At 34.5% G+C, this 23,780-nt stretch overlaps 2 protein-coding genes across 2 annotated transcripts; one reads left to right on the top strand and one right to left on the bottom strand.

The window, feature by feature from the left end:
- Positions 1-240: 240 nt before the first annotated feature.
- LOC127807178 (uncharacterized) lies at positions 241-1,976 on the top strand. The gene is made up of 2 exons (XM_052344839.1): positions 241-873; positions 1,300-1,976. The coding sequence occupies exons 1-2, from the start codon at positions 347-349 to the stop codon at positions 1,778-1,780; spliced, it is 1,008 nt and encodes a 335-aa protein (XP_052200799.1). The 5' UTR covers positions 241-346; the 3' UTR covers positions 1,781-1,976.
- A 19,242-nt stretch (positions 1,977-21,218) lies between these two features.
- Positions 21,219-23,114, bottom strand: LOC127807737 (uncharacterized). The gene has a single exon (XM_052345792.1). It carries the CDS (start codon positions 23,112-23,114, stop codon positions 21,219-21,221), a length of 1,896 nt encoding a protein of 631 aa, XP_052201752.1.
- Between the last annotated feature and the right edge of the window lie 666 nt (positions 23,115-23,780).

Genomic DNA, 23,780 nt, shown 5'->3' with positions numbered 1-23,780 from the left:
TGCTAATTCGTCATAATCATTTTTGTTACTAATTTGTTGATATTTCATCATTAACCAACAATGGAATTTTTGTCGTCCTTAAACTCCGTTTTTTCTTGCAGTGAGTAAAAAAAAAAAATAAAAAATTTTGGTGACCTTTGCCGTGATTTACCTGAAAAGTTGACTTGGTGGTTAATTAATGAGAGAAAGAAGGGCAATTTGGGCTACACGAAGTCATAGATCGGAAGGAAACCACCTTAACATTTCCGCATTGATTCATTCATTTCATCTCATCTCATCTCTGATCTCTCCTTATATCTATCATCTTCATCAATTGATTTCTTCTCATATCCGTCAGCCACTCGCCATGGACAGAGAGCAGGAAGAGATGCAATTCCTCGGCCTCTTCGGCATCTACGTAGAATCCTACAAGATCATCCTCTCATGGCGCCGAATCTTCTCCCAGATAACCCTTGCCCTCATCCTCCCTCTCTCCTTCATCTTCCTCGCTCACATCGAGGTCTCAGAATTGATCTTCTCCAAGATCATTCACAACGAGATCCAGCTCGACGAAACGCCGCCCGTTGACACCTACCGCCAAAACAAGCTCTCCGACCTCATCTCCTCCGAATGGGCCAGTCTTTGGATCTTCAAGTTCGTCTACTTCACCTTCCTCCTTGTCTTCTCCCTCCTCTCCACCTCCGCCGTCGTCTACACCATCGCCTCCGTCTACACCGCCCGCGATGTCACTTTCCGGCGTGTCCTCAGCGTCGTCCCCAAGGTCTGGAAGCGCCTCATGGTCACCTTCCTCTGCGCCTTCTTCGCCTTCTTCACTTACAACATCATCGCCGCCGTCGTCCTCGTCTTCTGGCTTTTCACGGCCGGCCCCTCCAGGTACTGTAAATTAAATTGATGTATCTAGCCAGTTTGGTTTACTCATCTCAATCCTTAATATATATATCTCTAATAACGATGAGCATGCAAACTAAAGCTCTCCCTTACATAAAATCTGCAAACTCCATGGATGAAAAGCCGAGCTCCTACCAAATGAATAACTTGAGACCGTCTCGAAATTTGCCATACATCCGTCGCAAAATCCGTCACAAATCAACTGTTCTCTGGTGGTGTCACTCCTAGAGAATTGATTGTTTCCCACAGAGTTGCTCCTAATTGGGCAATAGACCAAGGCGATTTAATTTGTTTATCTATGATTTTTGGTACAAAATATAATAATTAGGCTGCTAGCATTTACAGTGATATACCAGAAGTTAGAAGAGAGTGTTCTTATTTTCGTCGTATATTTTGTTCCCCCACCTGCAGGCCGGGCTTGGCGATTCTGATCGTGATATTGGTGTTGTACTCAGCCGGGTTCGTGTACATGACGATCGTCTGGCAGCTGGCCAGCGTGGTGTCGGTTTTGGAAGACTTGTACGGGCTGAAAGCCATGGCCAAGAGCAAGGATTTGATCAGAGGGAAGACATGGATAGCCGTTGTCATCTTCTTCAAGCTGAATTTGTCTCTGGTTTTCATACAGATTCTGTTCGAAAACTTTGTTGTGAGTGGGTACCAGACGCCGTTTGGGATATTGGGAAGGTTTGGATTTGGGATGATTTGTTTCCTGCTGCTATCGAAGCTCTTCCTCTTCGGGCTCGTCATCCAAACAGTGTTCTACTTCGTCTGCAAATCGTATCACCATGAGAACATCGACAAGTCTAGCCTCTCTGATCATCTGGAGGTTTATCTAGGAGACTATGTTCCATTGAAGGCCAAGGATGTTCAGCTAGAGCAATTTGATGTCTAGCAGCTCATCATGATAATTAAGATTTAATTTCTTTCTTCTTCTTCTTCTTCTTCTTCTTCTTCTTGGGTATCATCTGGTGGTGGTTGGTCTTGGATAATTACACTGATCAGAGGTGTCATATATATACTTGTATCACATTGTATTTGTACTTAATTTCCAAGAAACCCAGACAAATATAATGAGCTTTGTAGTTGCACTGGCTTTATCATTTCTTTTTATGTTGTCTATCTAATTAATGGCTAAATCATATAAAGTAATTGGAATTTGGAAGTATAAGAAGATGGTGGGCAATTCTCTCTCTCTCTCTCTTCTGTTGGGTTATTGCTTATCGATCACCAATTACATAAGATCATAGAATTGGAAGAACTATTTTGTTTCAAAGAGCACATAAGCTATAGTTAACCATATTGACATTAAACTAATTAAGAAAATCAGCAACAGATCAGTACCCCAGAAACAGAGGACCCGATCAGCAGAGAAGTGAGAGCCATTAACAAAACAGATCCACTAAACCCAAACTGATGAGAACAGCTTCGGAGCATCTGAGCATACAGAGAAGACAAAAGCCCTGAAACTGGGAGCAGCTACAGGACATTGAGCAGAGGATTTGTTCCATGTGTATGATGTCTATACAGTGGAGATTCTCTATATCTATAGCTACCTCAATTATTCCACCAATATCTATTTAAATTATGAAATAAAGACAATATGAATCTTAATTAGGAATTTTCCATATCGATGCAACTACTTAATGGAATTAATTACCTTTGCAATTGTTTCCTAACGGTTCCGTATCTTGTCTTTTTTTTTTTTTTCCTTTTCTTTTCTAAAAATACCATTGAAGCCAAGGCCAAGAAAAACTAAAAGAGAACAACCATATTGGGCTTCCAAAAGGCCAAAACCACTAATAAAAGACAATACAAATCAGGGCCAAATGGGCATGGGCATGAAGCCTTCGCATGGCAGGATGACCATTTGAACTAGCTTAATTAAGTATCCCGAAAGAGGGAAATGGAGACGACTCTGAAGGGCCTGTAAGTAGTAATGCTGTATCAAATACTGTGTAAAGGATGTTTTTTTGGTTCACTTGTCACCTTGGTTGAAGCTAAGTGCTTTGTGAATGCAAATTAGTAACTCAAATGCAAGAATCTAATTGGCACGATCAAACAAACACATACCAATCAAAACAAGAAGAATACCCAAGATTTATACTGGTTTGATTCCAATGCGGAATCTACATCCAGTTCTAGTGATCCACTAATTCAATGTCAAAGAAATAGTACAAGGCATTCATGATTATAACCGAATTCAATCTCTATCCTTACTTCCCAAATCTCATTCCAAATTCACTCACCCACCATGAACCTCCTAGGAAATCATACAAGTGAAGCACTCAGAATTCTCTCATGTAATTTCACAGCCTCCCAATAAGTATTTCTCTCAAGAATGATTCTACAATACTAGTCCCCCTAAATGAAATCCTATATACCCTCCATATAATATATTAAAGTAAGTAGGATAGTTAGCCACATTATTTTATCATCTGACAATCGATGGTGAATTTTTGTCCTTTACATCAAATCAAAGGTATTGATTAATTAATTATTAATTTATTTTAATAATTATATTATAATCTCGAAAATGTGATGTCTTAACAAATCCATAAAAAAATATTTAAGATAGTCAAATGCTTGAATTTTTCAATACTAATTAATATTTAAGGTACCACGTTTTCAAAACTATGAAATAAATCAAAATCCATATTTTTAAAGTTTTGTTATCATTGAAAAACTCATGCATTAACAAACTCATTCTTCCTCACATTTAAGAGTTTTAATTTATTTTTATAAAATTTATAAATAAATATAATATAATAAATAAAAAATAACGAACCTCTTTGAATGGATATATTATAAATTTTATAATATTTATTTATAAATAAATATAATATAAAAAATAAAAAAAATTATAAGTATTTTACCAAATGACCATTAATCGTAAATTGTTTTTTCTCCAAAACTTACATTAAATCAAAGGTTGTGATTAATTAATTATTAATTTTACTTAAATAATTATAAGAAAACCATTTATTGTATTATTATAATCTTGAAAATGTGATATCTTAACAAATCTATAAAAAAATATTTAAGGTAGTCAAATGCATGAATTTTTTAATGCTAATTAATATTTAAAATATCACATTTTTAAAATTATGGAAGAAATAAAAATTCATATTTTCAATGTTTTGTTATTATTGCAAAAATTAAATTTCAATAGTATAAATTAAAAATTCTATCTTATTCTTATTAATTATTATTAATATATTAAAATAGGATAGTCTGTCAAAGTGTTTTGCCAAGTGGCAATCAATGGTGATCTTTTTTTTCTCCAAAACTTGCATTAAATTAAATATAGTGATTAATTAATTATTAAAGTAAGACTATTTATTATATTATATTTATTTATAAATATATTAGTATTGAAAAAACATGCATTAGTCTTGAAAATGTAATTTATCTTAATTAGCATTGATGAACATACCACAAATCCATGCATTGCATGCATGATAGTAATCCTGTGGGGAAACTTGCATAGTTTCAGTAACTATGTATTAATTTTCTTCAATAGTCTTGAAAATATAAACCGTTTTCCCTCAATTTTCAAAACTAATGCATAAGTTTTTCAATATTAAATAAAAAATTAAGATATCACATTTTCAAGACTAATGTATGAATTTTTTAATACTAATTAGGATTTAAAATATCACATTTTTAAAACTATGGAAGAAAATTAATGCAAAATAAAAAAAAAGAGTCAAAATTCATATTTTAAAAGTTTTGTTATCATTGTAGAAACTAAATTTCAAGATCAAAAATTAAAAATTTCAATAGAATTTTTAGTTAGCATTGGAAAACTCATGTTTCCTCACGTTTAGGAGTTTTAATTTATATTTATATTTATATATCAAAATTCATATTTTTAAAATTTTATTATCATTGCAGAAATTAAATTTTAATATCAAAAATTAAAAATTTCAAGAGAATTTTTAAATTTTTAATTAGATTGGAACCCTGCTTCCCACATTTATGAGTTTTAATTTATATTATATTTATAATTTTTAATTAAATATATAATATAATAAATAGTTTTACTTTGATAATTAATTAATTAGTACCTTTAAATTAATGTAAGACTACTGTATGAGTTTTTCAATACTAATTAGGATTTAAGATATCACATTTTCAAGACTAATGTATGAATTTTTCGATTCTAATTACGATTTAAGATATCACATTTTCAAGATTAAGAAAGAAAATTAATGCACAGTGAAAGAAAAATAAGTCAAAATCTATATTTTTAAAGTTTTGTTATCATTGCACAAATTAAATTTTAAGATCTAAAATTAAAAATTTTAATAGAATTTTTAATTAGTATTGAAAATCCATGCTTCCTCACGTTTAAAAGTTTTAATTTATATTTATATTTATAATTATAATTTGTAAATAAATATATTATATAATAAATAGTTTTAATTTAATAATTAATTAATCATCACCTTTAATTTAATGTAAGACTAATGCATGAGTTTTTCAATGGCAATTAAGATTTAAGATATCATATTTTCAAAATTAATACATGGGTTTTTCAATACTAATTAAGATTTAATATATCATATTTTCAAGACCATGGAAGAAAATTAATGCATTGTGAAAGAAAAATAAGTCAAAATTTCTATTTTCAATATTTTATTATCATTACAAAAATTAATTTTTGAGAGCAGAAATTAATAATTTCAAGAGAGTTTTTAATTAGCATTGGAAAAACCTATACTTCCTTAAGTTTAGGAGTTTTAATTAATATTTATAATTTATAAATAAATATATAATATAATAAATAATTTTACTTTAACAATTAATTAATCACTACCTTTAATTTAATGTAAATATTTAATGATTTGTTGTTCCAATGTAATAGCTTTTGTGTATAAATAGAAAATTTATGTTAAGATTTTCTATTTTATATAATGCTGTGCAATTTAATAAAAGTTTTTTTAAAATAACTTTTTAAAATATAGATGAAATAGTTGATTTTGTCAATTAAATCAACGCTAGCAAAACGCAATGGACGTTGAAGTAATCTCTTTTTCTGAGGTATCACAGTTATCTTATATGAGGAGTGTCATGCTTTGATGCCATTGTGCGGGGTTTAGTAAGATGGTCCCTAATAGGGTGGTTATTGAGTATGATCCGAATCATACGAAGGTAAGTGAGCACGCAAGATGAAATTTATCGACCTCAGTAAGATTTAAAAGGTATATGCCCTATGTGAATGATGAAATCACAACTCGAGGAGTCGTTGGCCAACGCGAATAATTGAGAATTAATAAGAGTTATTAATTCGATTATATGAGTTATGGAGTTAACATTCATACACATAGTGTTGGTTATTAGAAGTTTGACATTTTACCATACTTCTATATTATATCGGGGCATTATGATAGAGGGATTGAATAACACTGTAACTCGTCATGGAAATGTTCATCAGAAGTGTTATTTGCATTTCATTATGATATGAGGGTCATGATATGTTGCTAAACGTCAATCTTGGTCTAAGAGAAAGATAATAATTTTTATCATGAGAAGAAATAAATTAAGGATCATAATCAAAGAGTTTTATTAGGAATGGGATCCATAAATTGCTCTTTGTCATTTTCATAGTGAACCTATAAGGTCACACACAAACAAGGAGGAGTTTCAAGAAATTTTAGTGGGATCAAAAAATGTTTTTAGGGCCCGAAAGAATTTGTGAATTTTTGGGGTTAGTTAGAACTTGCAGAAAAGTCCACGGAATGTTAACAAAAATGAGTAAAAATGAAAAAGGGGTGAAAAACAGCAGTGGGCCAGGCAAAGCACAACCCAAGGCCCAAGTGGGCGCAACCAAGCATGGCCTTGGGCGCAACAGGGCTGCGTTCCAGTATGTCTAAAACATGCTAGGGCTTTCTTAAATCCCTAGTTTGACTAGGGTTTTATTAAGGCCCTCCATTTTTGCCTCACCTCTTTTGCTTTCTAGAATGAGAATATTGGTTTTTGAGAAAAACCAAGATAATTTTCAAAGTGTTGGATTAGATCTTGCATAGTTGAGGCAAGGAGATCAAAGGGGCATGCTCATGGATATCGATTGAAGCTTCTCTTTGGTGTGGATCACTTATAGAGGGTAGGTAACATCTCGTGGTACAAAATTCATCCTTCTACATCGGCCAACCAAAATGTTTAGTTTTTCGTTATATGTTCTATATACTTGAAGAGATTATATATTTGCAAACTAGATCCGTTCATCTTGGGTTTCAAGATTAGTCAACAAGTTTGGTTGATCCAAATAATTTTTTTTTAAATTTTCGCTGCATTTGGATCTTAGAAACCCAATAAGTTTAAGTCGTGAGACTTTGGGAGATTTCGTGCTTTGAATGTAAGTCAGAAACTTATAACATTGTCATTGAGATGATTTTCATGGATGAACATTTTTTTCCCCTTATAAATTTATTGTTAATTATTTATATAGATTTTGCCATCAAATTTATAAGGTGGTAGGATTCATGCAACAATCAAGCGTTAGTTGGTTCGGTCTTTCAAAACATTGATTTGTGAATGACAGTTGTATTTTATACTCAATTTTATACTTAGATTCAACAATATGAAATACAAGACTATAATTCACAAATATAAGCTAAACTTAATGTCAAAAACTACTGTTGTAGATGTTATAGATGAAAGTTTTCCAATATAAAATTTTATCTTTAAATCATTTGCTAATATTTTGAGTGCAATTGAACTTGACAAAAAGGAATTATTTGGTAAGTATAAACTTGATTATGCAATTATTTATGTCCTTATAACTGACAATTTTTTTTTTAATTTTATTAAAGATATAATTGGAGAGATCATTGACAAAGACAATGCGAAGTGGTAAGAATCTTGTGGAAGAACAAGTGAGAAAATGTGATAACCTACTTAATGTGTTAATTATTCTTTAGTACATTGAATGACAGTACATTGAATTAAGGGTGTTCTTCATTAGCACATTAAATAACAAATAATTAATTAAACTTAAATTTTGATAAAAGGCTAAGTATTAAAAAAAACTGTAATTATCGATTCTGCTATAGTCATTTAAAATAACAAGTTTAGATTTTTATTTTTAAATTTATAAATTTATTTTGATTACATCTCCCGTGCATCGCACGGGTTTAACACTAGTTATATGTAGCCTTATATACTAACCTAAGCCATGGAAGAAATGTTAAAGGTTATTATAACCAATAATAGTTTTAACCGTTTTCCAACTTTGAATAATAAGACCAATTCTCAACAATTCTCCATCTTGGGCCTTTATTCAGCGATTAATAAATCCTTTCCAAGATATAGCACCACAGATCCTCACCTATTACACTAGATATATTCAAGTGACTCCAATCAAGTTCAGACACTTCTCAAACTTCATTGAAGTCACTACTTTTGTCACCACATCAATTGGATTGTCATCCATATGCATCGTCTTCACTTTGATCAGTCCATCTTCAATCTTATCTTTTACAAAATGAACTTGTACATCAATATGCTTGCTTGGTCTTCTCATGATAAACATTGTTCTTTGTCAAGTGGATTGTGCTTTGAGTTGATTGTTGTCACTAATTCTTGCTTAATCCCAAGCTCTTCAACTAAGCCTTTAAGCCATATAATGCCTTTTTAGTTGTGTTAGGTCATATATTAGGTTTTGATGTGATGATAAATTGAGAAAATGGTTTTGATGATAATGTACAAAATAATATATTAGAGATGAAAGTTGATAGAGTTTTAATCGAGTAAGGCATAAAGTCAATCGAGTATATTAGAATATTAATTGAATACAGAATCAATTGTAATCGAGTACATCTCTATATTTTATCTTATAATCAAGTAAAATATTTCTTTACTTGAGTAATAATCTTAGTTGAAGTAAGCAAGTAAGCCAAATCAATTTTAGTTAAGTATGCTTATCTTTCAATTGGGTAAAATTTTATTGTATTCAAGTAAGTCATTTCTGCATAGTAGATAATCGATTAAAAGTTAAAGTGTACATTTGAGTAAGTAAGAAATTGTATTCTACTAAATATATTTTTGTATCGAGTAAATGTTAAAGCATAATCAACTAAATTCATCAATGCAATCGAGTAATCATTACAAGTCTCGGTCTCAGAATTGTAATCAAATACAAATATTTTGTAAAAAAGTAAAATCCAAAATAATCGATTACAAAACTATATGCACTTGAGTATTTGTCAAAATTAGTCGAGTAAACTGCAAATTGTACTCGAGTAAATTCTTGCTATTTTTGAATTTATAGTTGTTACAGAGCATTTAATACACATGGTCTCTATTTTTTAGTTCATGATTGGTTCATTAAATGTTGATTAATCATTTTCAGACAATTTACACATTAAATATCTATGTTTAACTTCTTTACGAGCTTGTTTAGAAAGAAAATATGACAGTTACAAAGAAGATATTTTTTATTTAAGAAAATCTAACTGAGCATTTAAGATAGGAACACTATATAAAGAGCTGGAGTTTGAAGAAGATAAATACATATATACAAGAATCAAATATGAACAGAGATAGAGTCGAGAAAGAGAAAGCGATATGCACTCTCAAAAAGCTTACTTCAAGTGCGCTTCATACATACATATCCTTAGAAAGAAAAGAGAGATTGAGCTTACATTTTTCATCATTTTCATCTTTTTGTAATCCAAGAGAAGTAATTTTATTAAGCTATTTTACTTTCAAAACTTTTCTTGTAAATTTTTTATCCATATTCATTTTGTGAGATTGTAAATGTTACACCTAATTCTTGAGAAAAGCAATAGTGGTTGAACCTATTCAAAAGCCATATGTTTCTAAGAAGGTTTGTAGCTAATTCTCTTGTAAAAGTTACCCAAGTAAGTCGGTTAAATAAATTCTTGATGAGGAGTTAAGGTAGTGGAGTAGCTAACTAGTCGAACTACTATAAAATCTTTGTGTGTTGCATTCTTTTAATTTCCTTTTACTTTTTACTTTAGTTTATTTGAGAATTTTTTAAGGGTGAATCTTAATTCACCCCCCTTAAGCTAACTATGCTTTTCAAGTTGAATCTGATATGGCCATGTACTCTGCCTCGGTCATTGATAGTGTCACCATTGATGAAGCTTTCTAGCTTATTGTATTCCAAAATAACTGAAAAATGTAACTAGTGAGTGATCTTCTCTTATCAAGATCTCCAATATAATCTACATTATAGAATCCTACCAAGCTTTATTGTTCATTTTCTCTCTTCAGAAACCTTAATCCAAAAGTTGATATGCCTTTAAGGTACCTTAGTACAGCTTCCTAGTGTGCTCTTCCTAGATTTGCCATAAATCTACTAACAATGCTTGAGGCATATGACAAATCTGGCCACATGCATACCATAGAGTACATCACACTCCCCACTGCATTGGCGTATGAAACCTTTCTCATTTCAACTAATTATTCTTCTATACCAAGTGACTAATTTGCTAAGATCCTAAAATGTTAAGCAAGTGGTGTAGCTATTGCTTCAGTCCCTTGAGATTTGCATTCCCAAAATCCTTCTTGCTCTCCCTAAGTCTTTCATCTCAAACTCTTCACTAAGCTTATGCTTTAGTTTTGAATTTCACCATTATCTGTTGATGTTATTAGCATATCATCAACACACAAAAGTAAGTAAATGTCAATCTCTATACTTAACCACTTAACATACATGCAACTGTCTTGCACACTCCTTTTGAAGCTTGATTTGATCATAAACTCATCAAATCCCAAATACAACTATATAAGTGATTACTTAAGTCCATACAAGGACTTTTTGAGGAAGCAAAATTTCTCCTTACTATCTCCTTCCACAAAAACCATCAAGCTGTGCCATGTAAATTTCCTCTTCCAAATTTCTATAAAGAAATGCAATTTTGACATCTAGCTACTCCAATTCCATGTCAAATTGCATTATCAGGGCCAATAAAACACGTATGGAGGTGTGTCTTACAATAGGTGAGTATATCTCATTATAATCTATATATACATTCTCTCTGTGTGAAATCTTTTGCAACTAATTTGGCCTTGTATCTTAGCTTCTCATTCCTTATGTCACGCCTCGTTTTTCTCGAGCGTTTAACTTAGGATTTCGGGGATATATTTTTTTCCAATGTACACTTGACATAAATCATTCCCCAACGATCCCATTCTACCTTCTCAGCATATAAAACTTAATAATCAATAAGCTAAGACAGGTAATATCATCACATTAGCGGAAGCAAGATCGAAACCTCAAATGATACATAACCGTAATTCCTTTATTCATAATATAGAAATCGTACCATTGTTTGACATGACATATTCAAAACAAAATACATAGAGATTAATCCCTCAGCAACACAACTAAACACCTCAAACATAATCAAAATATATGTTAAATGTCTCCAATGTAATCAACGGCTACATCTTGATAACCTCATTTCCCTTGGTGCTACTGCTTTCACTTAGAATATTTGAATATCTCAAGGACATGGTCCAAATTATATGTTGAATTATCTAAGTGAGAGTTCAAAAATATTTTCATGAATATATGCAAGACCATGAAACAAATCGACATATCCCGACCTGTCCCTACCCAAGAGAACCCCACACAATGCTTAACTCGTACCCCGGGGAAAGAGCAATATCTCTGAAGGTAACATAACCACATTAACACATTGACATAACACAATCTTTCTTAAGAGGGACAACCTCAACGCATGAATCCGGGTATAACCCCGTTATTATGCCAGGCATTACACTCCTACTCAAAAGCATTCTGGACCACATCAACACTAACCCTGGCCACAAGAGGATCAACACTAACCCTAGGAATCCACGTCTATCTCGGCAATAATGCTATCACTCAAAGGAACCTGAGGTGGTGTCCACTCTTAGCCCTGCCACTCGAGTTGATCTGGGGTAGAGTCCATTCTCAGCTCGGCTACTTGTGGACTCGCCGGGATGGTGTCCATTCTCAGCCCCCACCACAAGTGAGCCTTATTCATTTTCAGGCTTCCCTAGTGTTATCACTCGAGTGCCACAACACAAGTTGACATTTCACATCCCACATGGACAACACATAAACATGTCAATCCCATATACCATGATTCGATGCATCATTTAAAACCAACATTTTCATGCATATAATTCAAAGCACGAAATGCACATGTAAATAACCACTTTAGATGAACCATCCACGTGAAAATAACCATTCACAGGTTAAACCGTTCACATGTAACAAAACTAATTTTCTGGTAGAACCACTCACCTTAAATGGGATTTAGAATGTCTCAAAATTCGTGCTCAACCTTGACTATCGTGTCAGGCTTTTAAATGCTAAATTCTGATCCCCAGTACGTTCCTCAAGTTTCAAATAAATTTTTAAAATTTTTCAAAAGCTTTCTACTATTTTTCCCTATTTTTCTTTTCTTTTCCTCTTCTTCTCTCTTTTCCTCCTCTTCCTTTCCTGCCTTCTACCCTTGCAGCCAAGCCTATTTATACTACCTCAATCTTGGACTCCAAGTATTATATTGTCGACGTTTGATTTCGGCCGACCGTGATTCGTTTTGGGCCACGGTGAGTCAATCCAAAAATACCGAGAAGGAAGGAAGAAAACCCCTCCCCCCAAAGTTCCAAGCGTGTACACCAGAATCTTTTACGTGGTTCGGCCAGAACGATGCCTAGTCCACGGCCGCCATCTGATTATTCTCCTAGAGTGGCGGTATCTGATTATTATTTTTCTTGTCCTCCTTGCCCCTCATGGTCTCTTTGATTCTCATTTATCTTGAGGGGCTTTTACAATCTAGATAATATATAAAAATACAGTGTTTGTATAATGGGGGACAAACAGTTCTTACCGCCTTCGCAAGACCGGGAGTGGGATCCTCATTACGAGGGGCATGGGCTGTTACAGATAAAGTGATCGGACCTTACCTCTGACTTCTCAGCAGCTTTGCCGCTCATGCGAGCTGGAGGTTTTAGGCCAGCGACCTGGATGGGCCAGCGATCTGGAGGATATTTCAGGAGCTCGTTAGTCGATTGCTCCGAGCTCGTTGGGGGATTACCGGGAGCTCGCCATATGCTCGCTTTACGAGTTACGGATCTTTGGTGGAGGCTAGACCTTCCCTGACGAGGTCGTCCGGGCCTTCTTGGCCTTGGGTGATTGGGCCGGTCTATCGGACCGAGTCTGGCCCATGCGGGGTGATGCGGGAAATACATATAACATATATGTATTATATTATATTTATCATATGCTTGCCTTCCACTTCAACTCAAGTTGGGCACCATGCACCTTCTTCAAATCCAATTTGAACTTTGCTTCCTTGGAAGCTTCCAATGTGCACACCCACAGATTGCTTCATTGCTCCCATATTAATATATATATATATATAATTTATTATATTATATATTAGAATCATGGAAATTATATATAAATCCCTCAATTACATTTCTAATCCCACTTTAGGCATTGCATAATTACAATTATATTCTTAAATATCAATTTTATTTGGATTAAAATACCAAAATTTCAAAATTAATAACTCAAAGTCACTAAATAAGTATATTTTTGTCTTGGTGTCCTTACAAAACTATTGTTTCATTCTATAACCACTTTAGGGTTGATTCTTACATAAAATCGGAGCCCTCTCAGGGTTTCGTTGGCTTTCTGAAAATCCCTTAAGATCATTCGATTTTTCAAACTGTATTTTAGTTATACTGAAAATTGAGTCTATTCTGATTGCTTTTAGCGTCATAAATCTTGTCTCGAGACGCTTATCAATATTATCGTATCCTTTTTCTAAGTATCTGATTACTGGAGTACTCCCTTAAGTGGATTCAACTTATTACACTGACTTCTAGTTCTCTGAACTACTTCATAGTCACTTGAAAAATTCCTAAAAATTTTGAAATTACTTTATTTTATTTTGAAGTATTACACCCTAGAACACATTTTTTTAGCTTGAAAATCCATTTACATCCAACCGGCATTTGATTTTCTAGTTTGTTTACAAGAATCCAACACTTATTCTTCATGAGACTATCCATTTCTTATCTCATAGCTTGTAACCATTTGGATCTATTTGTGTAAGCAAGTGCTTCCTCATAACTCAGTGGTTTAATATTACTAACTGCATTGGTAATTGTTAGTGCATAACTAATTATGTCTGCATGACTAAATCTATTGGGTGGTCTTGTTTGCCTTCTTACTCTATCATATGCCAACTGATTGTTTCTTAGATCTCTTTGCTCATTACCAAGTTCAGCTGCATCTCCACCATTAGCTTCATCTTCATAGTCTTCTAATTGTTTAGTATCTGGTATAGTTAACTCCACCTTTATTTGAGAGCTATTCTTTTGGTCACTAGGCTGATCATCACCATCAGTTTTAGCCACGTGCATCTCTCTCTTTCTAAATGTCACATCTTTGCTTATGATGCATCTAGAACCAGTTCCACCTCTATACCAATACCCCTTAACACCATCAAGGTAGCCTATGAACAGACACTTGAGTTCCCTTAGTTCAAGTGTTGTATCGAGCAGAAAACTCTAAAAAACAGATTAAACAAACCTTTATAGGATCCAAGAGAGCTTCGGCATAATAGAAACCATTCATACGCTTACGCAATAAAATGAAACGCAAGCAAACCAGAACGAAAGTAAAACAAGAATAGAAAAGAGGACACCAAAATTTACCGTGGTTCAACCTAAGTAGGGCTACGTCCACGTTGAGCTCAAGAAGAAAGAGCTCACTGCACTATATCGAGTAGGGTTATAAAAATTCGAATATAGAAACTGTACATCAATGGTTATTCTAACAAAATAGCCTCACAATCATCAAATATTGATTAGAAGCAAACCTAAGAACCAAATATTACAACGAGAACAGAGAGCTACAAGTATGAAAGACGATGCTCACCCAAATGAACCATTCACCGATTAATATACCTCTTCCTCCTTTTCTTTTCTACGATTTCTTTCGTCTACCTACCATCTAGAGGCATTGTAGTATTTATATGAGAATTGAGTGGCTAAGATTAAACCCGATAAAGGCAGCATCAATGGCCATAAGTTGATCGTAGAGCACAATTAATAGAAATGCGAGAAGGACAATCAAAAGGCGTCGGGCAGAGAAGAGTAGCCTTGATGGTTTCCAAGTGGCCCTCCATCAGCCGTCCAAAATGGGCAGCTAAGGTTGCTAACTTTTCCCTCCAATCAAGACGACATCGATTTGATGCTTCACCCATAACATCAAGTTTGCCTTGTTTCACATGAGCATAGGCAACATAACTGAATACCTTGAGATGGTTCATCTTTGGTGGTAAACTTACTCCCCATTTCCTCTAGAGCTTTGATTTCAATGGTGATTGAAGGACTCTTGTTGATTAGGTAAGCTATTGTAGTCACGATTTCTGCCTAAAAATGCTTGGAAAGGTTGGCAGATGATAACATGCACCTCACTTTCTCCAAGAGAGTTTTGATCATTCTATTAGCAAGGCTAGTTTGTTAAGGTGTGTAGGCAACTATAAAGTGTCTCTTTATGCCCTTATTCATGCAAAAAGTGTTGAACTCCTTATTTTCAAATTCTAGGCCATTGTTAGTCTAGAGTTTCTTTATTATTCTACCCATTTGTGTCTCCACCAACTTCTTCCACTCCTTGAATTTTTAAAAGGCTTATCTTTTGATTTCTATATGTACACCCATACTTTTTTAGAGAAATCATATATAAATGACACAGAGTTCTTTCCACCACTAAGTGACTTGTTCTTAGCTGGTCCCCACAGGTAAGAGTAAACGTAGTTTAGAGTGCCGAGATAATATAGACCGATTTGCTAAATTTCAATCTCGAGGCCTTTCCATATATGCAGTGTTCACACAGAACTTCATTCCTCCAAGATTAATTATTCCAAGTAAGCCTTGTTTAGCCAATTCCATCATTCCCTTTTCACTAACATGAGCTAATCTATTTTTCCATGGTCTAGTCTCATCGATCCAAATCATTCTTTATTGCCCTGTGCTGTAACACCAATCATCGTGCTACCTTGCATGATGTATAGACCATTCTCTTTGGTGCCTTTCTTCACAATCAAGCATCCCCTTATCACTTTCAAGACACCTCTCTCAGCCTTGTAACAAAAGCCATTTTTTGTCTAGTGTGGTAAGTGATATCAGGTTCCTTTTGAGCTTGGGTACATAATTACCTCGTTATACATCTTTATTCTCATTGAGCCAATGCCTTAAACTTTGCAGCTCTTATTGTTTCAACACCTATCCATCATCTATTGGTCTGAAACTTTCAAACCAATCTTTGCAAGGTATTATATGGAAAGAACACCCAAAGTTGAGTATGTTCGTGTCATTTGTGGCTACAACTATAATACCCCATGTTTGTATAAAGTTGCCACGTAATTTCAATGAGTTTAGAATATCGAAAAATTGGCTTGATAGCAATTATAAATATTGAATCAACTGCAGGGAATTCCTCGGAGTGAAATTGTCTAAGGAAATGACATGGTCTCAATAAGCGTTTCGAAATAGGATTTTTGGTATCGAAAGAAATCAAATTGGGAACGTTTTCGGTACAGCTAAAATACAACTGTTATTTAGGTTGTAAAATCGAATTGTCGTATGGGACTCCCGAAAAATCAACGCAACCCTATGAGGGCTCTAGTTTTGCGTAATGAGCAACCCTTCAGTGGTTTTGGGATGAAACAACAGCCCGAAAAGGACAGTGGGGCGAATCGTTCTTTTTGACTAAGTTTTAAGTTATTAATTTTGAATTTTCGATATTGTAATGCAATTTAATTTGGCGTTTGAGGGTATACTTGCAATTTGGGAAGTTGCATAGATGAAATAGAAGTAAAAATTGTGGTTTAATATGTAATTTTCCCTTAATTTAAGGTGTAATATATAATTATATATATATATAAATTTATATGTATGTATGTAGCAAAGCATGCGCCTTTGCAAAAATTGATGATCGATTATACACGCAAACTCCATGCCTTGCACCTCCCATGCTCTGCAACCAGCCGTGTCTTTGCAAAATCGGCCAAGATTTGCGCAAGAATGAGAGATTATGCTAGTGAGATTTGAGGAATTAAATGCGAGGCATGATATATATCAGTGTGCTGAAGGATCATCACGAGGATACATAGCATGCAACGGAAGCGTTTTTAAATAAAAACTTTCCTCGTATTGATTAAAATCTAGGAAACTTACTTTTCCTTCGGATTACCGGACGGAGTGAAGCGAAAGGAGGAGGATGGGCGGGAGCTTCTTCTCGTGGTGGAGATGACGGCTGTCCTGCAATCCTTCGGCTCCTTCGCATCAGAACTTGAACGTTCTCTTGATCTTCCAAAGGTATGACTCAAACTCGTGGCCTCTCTTTTGGTGAAGAAGAGTAAAAGAAAAACCCTTAGATGAAAAACAACCAAGGAGAGAATATATATAGGGAGAACCTTAGGGTTAAAACCCTAGTGGGCCAAGTTCATTTAATTAATTTTCTAATTGGGTTAGCCCAATTAATTAATTAAAAAACTAATGAACTATTATTTTATTCTAGCCCAATTAATTATGGACCATTCTGAATAAAATAATTCTCTCTCAATGTAATTCACCCAACAAGCCAAATGTATTAAATAATACATGAGTTATATCGAGCTACCCCGGGGACCAAAAGACAAATTATTCACGGCTACTAAAATGACCAAAATATTCCTGCTACCTAGTAGCTATATTTTGTCATTCTAAGTGTTCCAACTATCACCATATGGTAACACTGACCCCACGAATAATTTTGCATATGCAATGTCTTTGACCTACTAGTGTATGACGAAAATACCCCTCTGCGTAACACCCATCATTTAGAAAGGACTAATGTACTAACACCTATCTAAATGATTTCTACCATCCTTAGATCACTAATCCAATAATCCGTGACTACTCGAATGTACTTGCTTATCACTGGGAGCTACCCAGAAGCACACACTCTTAAGTCACGTTCCTAGGGCCCTGGATTATTTGATTATTCTTGGACAATCACAAGGGGGTGAATCACAGAAACTATCTTATATTAGTCTGTCTTAGCTAATTAGAAACCATACTCCCAACTCAAAAGGTTATTGATCTTTGATAGACCTCACCTACAGTGAATCTAAGAATATAGCTCTAGGTTCACTAGACCACCAACTAATACTCAAGTATTAGAGTACTCGTCCACGTAGTAGCAGTGATAGACTAGCTCCATGATAATTAGTACTTTGTCATTAGCTTCTATCACAGGTCCACTCTACGCATTCTAAATGCGCTTGTACAATTAGAGTAAACGGATTATTTACTGGCTAAGGCAAGTCATCCTCCATTAGGATCTATTGTACAATGATCTTATCATGATAGAATGCCCAGTTCTATCAAAAGATCAAGAGTAATATTTTCTTGCTTATTAAGTACCCATGATTCATGCCTAACTGTGAAGAACGACCCATCACATGAATCACTTACTTAATAGCATGGACACTTTTCAAACAATTAAATGCAAATAATATATGTGCCATAAACTGACTAAAAGAAACATCATTACCATAAATTAAACAAAACGTGTCTTTAGGGCATACATTTCCAACATGTGCGTGTGTGCCATGCCCTACAACTTGATGGTCAAGTTTCTTTGACAAGTGGGTTTCCAGAGGGATGGGCAAGGCAGCAGAGATGGCTATAAAAGGAGAGAAATGGTAGCAATTGGAGAATGGAGGAAGAAGCATGATAGAATGGAGAGTGAAGAATGAAGGAGAAAAGGCCGAATTCGGCCATGGCCGCAAGCTGGCCAAGAGTTCGTGAAGCAGAGGCTGAGCTTGAGAGAGATCGAGATCGCGAGAGAGCTGGGATCGTGATGGCTGGCCGAAAAGCATCAAGCGGCTGCCATAGCTACAAGTCCAAGCTTCCAACAAGCTCGGCCATGGTAGCCAAGCGAACCAGCATCAACAGCGCAGAGGCGCTAAAGCTCGAGCGAGCAAGAAAAGGGCGGTGATGACCAGCGAAGGCTGGGCAGCAGGCGGGTGGTGGCTGTTCGTGGCGGACAAGGCGCGGCGAGTAGCGAGCTGGAAGCTCAAAGCGGCTGGTTCGCGGTAATGGCAGTGCTGGTTCGGCCACTGGAAAGGAAGCAGATGAGGGAGGAAGAAGAAGGGAAGAGAAGAAGAAGAGAAGGAAGAACAAAAGAAAAGAAAAGAAGAAAGAAAAAGAAAAAAAGAGAGGAAGAAGAAGCTGGTTCGTGGAAGCAGGGAAGAAGAAGGTGAATAGGAGAAAAAGAATAAAGAAAAGAAGAAAAGAAAAAAAAAGAAAAGGAAAAGAAAAAGAAAAAGAAAGAAAAGAAAGGAAAGAAAATTGGGAAAAATATTAGAAATTCTAAAAAGTTCTAGAAAAATAGGGAATTATGTTTCGATAATATCCCAAAGATTTTGAGGAGAAAAAACGGTTCGAGCACGCGTTTCGAGGATATGGCACGCATATTGAGGAAACCGGAGATCCTAAGTTAAGGTGAGTAAAATTTCCTAAAAAATTTCAGAAATTCAAGAATATTATTTTAAGAATTGTCGTAGTGAAATATTTGAGAAAATATTTTAGAAATATTTAGTTTGGATTTATTGAGGAAAAATAGGAAGAAATAGAGAGAAAATTAAAGAAATTATAGAAAAATAGGTTTTAATGTTTATTTAAATAATTATGGTGATTAGGATGCTTTGAGCCTTAAGTTGAAGTGACTTGTGCAAATTTTGAAGTTGGCACCCAAATTGAGACGATACATGAATTTCGAGACAGGCGCGAATATCGAGATAAGCTTGAGAAGGTAAGTGGTACTTACCAACTGGATTTAGTTTTATGAAAAATGCTTGGTTGTAAGTGATTTATGTTCCTCGAAAATGTTTTCATCATATTGACATACTCTGATATGTACCCATCACATAGACTACATACATGACATGACTATGAAATGCATAAATACACGTTGATATCATTGATCACTCGTATTGAAGCCATAAGGAGTACGAACTGGCACCGCTGCTTTACCAAGGGTGCACCCATACACCCCGGCTTCGAAAGAGGTGGCCGCAAAAATAGTAGATAGCAAGAGGGGTGCAGTTGACACCTACGAGGAAAGACATTACATACACACATGATATAGCATTATGTACCCCTTACTTAGATGATTCATCATCTAACTTGGGCTTTGCCCCTGGAATATTCAAACATTCCAGATGGAGATTGTAGTAGATACGAGGATAAATGAGACATGAAATGACATTTAGCAGAGTGCGTGAAGAATGAAATGTATGTTATGCAGCCCATATATTTAAGTTCTGCTATTTTGAAATCTGAACATTTTGAGAAATGATGATATATAACCTTATTTAGGGTTAATGTTAGTTATGCTTTGTATTAAGGAACGATGATGTAAGAATTGATTTATGATCAATGTTAAGATATCAGGTTTCGATCTTTGTTTCCGCATTTGATGTGTATGATGATTCTCTTTCGAGATTAATAAATGGGAATTCTGGGACGGATTCGAGGAATGATGTGGTTTAGCTTTAGTGTTTGAAAGAAAAAAATTATTGTCCCAGAATTGTCTCAATTTATAATGTGCCCTGGAAAACGGGGCGTTACAGCAACCAACACATAAGTGCTTTCATACTAGTTTATTGCCACAACAACATTCCCATTCCCATTCTAATTCTCTTGGTTTTGATGACCTTTATTCTTCTTGGGACAAAACCTATGAATGCGTCCAATTTCCTTACACTTATAACACTTGATCATCTTGTTGCCACCCTCTTGATTGTAGTGATTTCGATTTCTAGAATTTGATCTTAACTTGCCCCTAAACTTTGGATTGCCTTTATTGTTTGGTCTACCATGGACATTTAGACTTTTACCATTGCCATTTCCATTAATCTTATTGCTTGGTTTCATTTCAAGTTTCCAGGAGCGAAGCACTGTAGTTACCTCATCAAGGGATATCTTCTGTCTACCAAACTTGATTGCAGCTCTAACGTCTATGTATGAGTCAAACAATGAATTCAATAGGATGATGCCTTGGCTCTCATCACCTATCTTCTTGTTGTTTATCGATGCTAAAGAGATCACAATCAGGGGGGGACCTAGGAATTTTTACTTGGGGGGGGCTTCAAATTTTTTTTTTTTAATCATGAGCTTTATCAATAGAAAAAATAAAAAGATAAAATAAAAGTTTAACAAATTTTATATGCATATTTAACATAATTTATTAACTTCAAAAGAGAAAACAAAAAATATACAATACAAATACCTTATAAAACTATTTAAAGCCGTAATCTGCGATTCTTCAAAAGATCAAACTTGTCAATGAGTTCTTCTGTATCAATACCAAGAGCAATCTTCCTCTCAATGTAGATAGTCATGACGTTTGCTAGGAAGTCATTTTCTATTTTATTGTGAAGTGATGATTTGATGAGTTTCATCCCTAAAAAAGCCTGTTCTGTTGTTGCTATAGAAACTAGAAGAGTCAATACTAGACGAATCAATCTATCAATCAATAAATAATGATATGACCTATTCGTTTCAACCAACATCCGACATAATTGAGGAAGCGAATTAAGATTCTGAAACTGCGAATGCCGAATTACATCAAACTTGTAGTGATCCAACTGTCTCATCAAATCACTTATCTCTTCATTATTAAAATCCAAAGGATAAAATTCCTCAACTAAACCACAAATAGCATCTATAGAGAATGATTTGAAACCATATGTAGGACTTAAAGCCTCGCATAACTTAAGAAGTTCTATTGTTTTCTCGGTAAATCTATTATTCAACTCCATCAACTGAAAATCTATTACAACATTAAATATTTGAAAGTGATAGTAGTCCTCCATTGTAATATTATTTTTTTGTTGACAAGAACGTCTTGTACCATCCATATAACGATCAGTTAATTTTGGAATATCAACATCATTACTTCTACAAAATTGCACCACATACCAAATAAAACTTTCCCATCGATCATCACGCATCTCTTGAAGAAGAATCTTTGTAGTTGAGACAAAATTCATTGCATTCAAAATGTCTTGATCTTTCATTTGCAATGCTTGACACAAAATATCAGATTTTTCCAACACTTCATGCATCAACAACAAGATAAATACAAATTCAAATGTTTTCATAACTTTCAAAGCACCCTTAGCCTCCCCACATATATTATTGTTCGACCCCTCATTAATAAGATTTGCAAAAAGCGTACAAGTAGAACCAAACATCTCAATCAATCTTTTAACAAAGGCAAAATGTGAACCCCAACGAGTAGCTCCAGCTCGTTGCAAAGTACAAACCTGATTGGCCTCAGTACCAGTTGGAACTTCTCCTGCTGCTATCAAATCTATAATTTCATCCTCTCGAATTGACTTTAATTGAGAATGACGCTTAGCAGAAGCACCAACAAAGTTGACAATAGAACTTAATGATTGAAAAAATAGCCACACATCATGTACATCCTTAGCTACTGCAACTAAAGCTAACTGTAGACGATGAGCAAAACAATGAATGTAATAAGCAGATGGGCATTCTCTAAGAAATAATGCTTGCAATCCATTCCATTCTCCCCGCATGTTGCTAGCACCATCATACCCCTGACCTTGTAAATTTGTAACCAACAGATTGTATTGGTTTAATACAGTACATATCTTTTTTTTAAAAGTCAAAGCATTTGTATCTTTGACACTCACAACTTCAAAAAATCGTTCTCTAACAAATCCATCACCATCAACATATCTCAAAATGATAGCCATTTGTTCTTTATGTGATTCATCAACTGCTTCATCAACAAGAATGCAAAATTTAGCATCTCCAATTTCTTCACGAATTTTATGTCGCACATAATCAGCAATAATTTTTAATATCTCTTTTTGAATACGTGGTGATGTGTACTTGGCATTTTTAGCTGCATTTTCTAGAACAACATCATCAATTTCTTTGTTTGTTCTTCCGTGCAATTTGATCAATTCAATATAATTCCCACGGTTAGTAGACTCGGGAGACTCATCATGACCTCTAAATGCACAACCTTGCAATGCTAACCATTTCACACTCTCTATGGAGGTCTTTAAAAGCAAACAATTCTGTTTCTCTTCTTTTTCAGTTTGTTTGTGTATCCTTCTCTCAATATATTGATTTGGATGTCTCAAGTTTTCCCATTTTTCCATAGCAATGTAATGCAGTGAATTACCATCTCCTTCATGTTTTTTCAACGGACAGTCTTTACAATTAACTCTCTTCCAATTTTTGAACCCTTTGACAGTGAATGTTTCAGGTTGTGATGCATTACTTTCAAATAAATAACAGGGAAAACAAAATGCACTTTCTTTCTCCACAGAAAACTCAAGCCATGGATGTTGTGTGAACCAAGTGGATTGAAATCGACGATTTTGAGCCCCAAATTTTACATGAGGATACTCATAAATAGGTTGACCCGATCCCATATCGATATATGCTCTTCGAACCTTATCTTGTTTGTCTAATAGATATTGTGATATTGGAATTCGTTTTCTAGGATCACGTTCATAATATGAGGTTTTACTTTCAAGTGGCTCAATAGTACATTCATCTAAAGGTTTGGATCTTTTAGTTTTGGATGGTGATATAGAACTTGAAGGAGCATTGTGGGGACCATTTGGGTTACTTGATGATTGATCATTGGTTTTCTTAGTGAAGTATTGGAAGATATTTCGATTATGCATTTTAATATACCTATATATCACAATTAACAAAATCACAACCAAGCCAATTCAAATATTTAATCACAATTAACAAATCCTAGCCAGGGCAATTCAAATATTCAATCACAATTAACAAATCTCAATTAAGGCAAT

This window comes from Diospyros lotus, chromosome 8 (assembly GCF_014633365.1).
Source record: "Diospyros lotus cultivar Yz01 chromosome 8, ASM1463336v1, whole genome shotgun sequence".
NCBI lineage: Eukaryota > Viridiplantae > Streptophyta > Magnoliopsida > Ericales > Ebenaceae > Diospyros > Diospyros lotus.
This window is presented reverse-complemented; position numbering and strand designations above follow the sequence as displayed.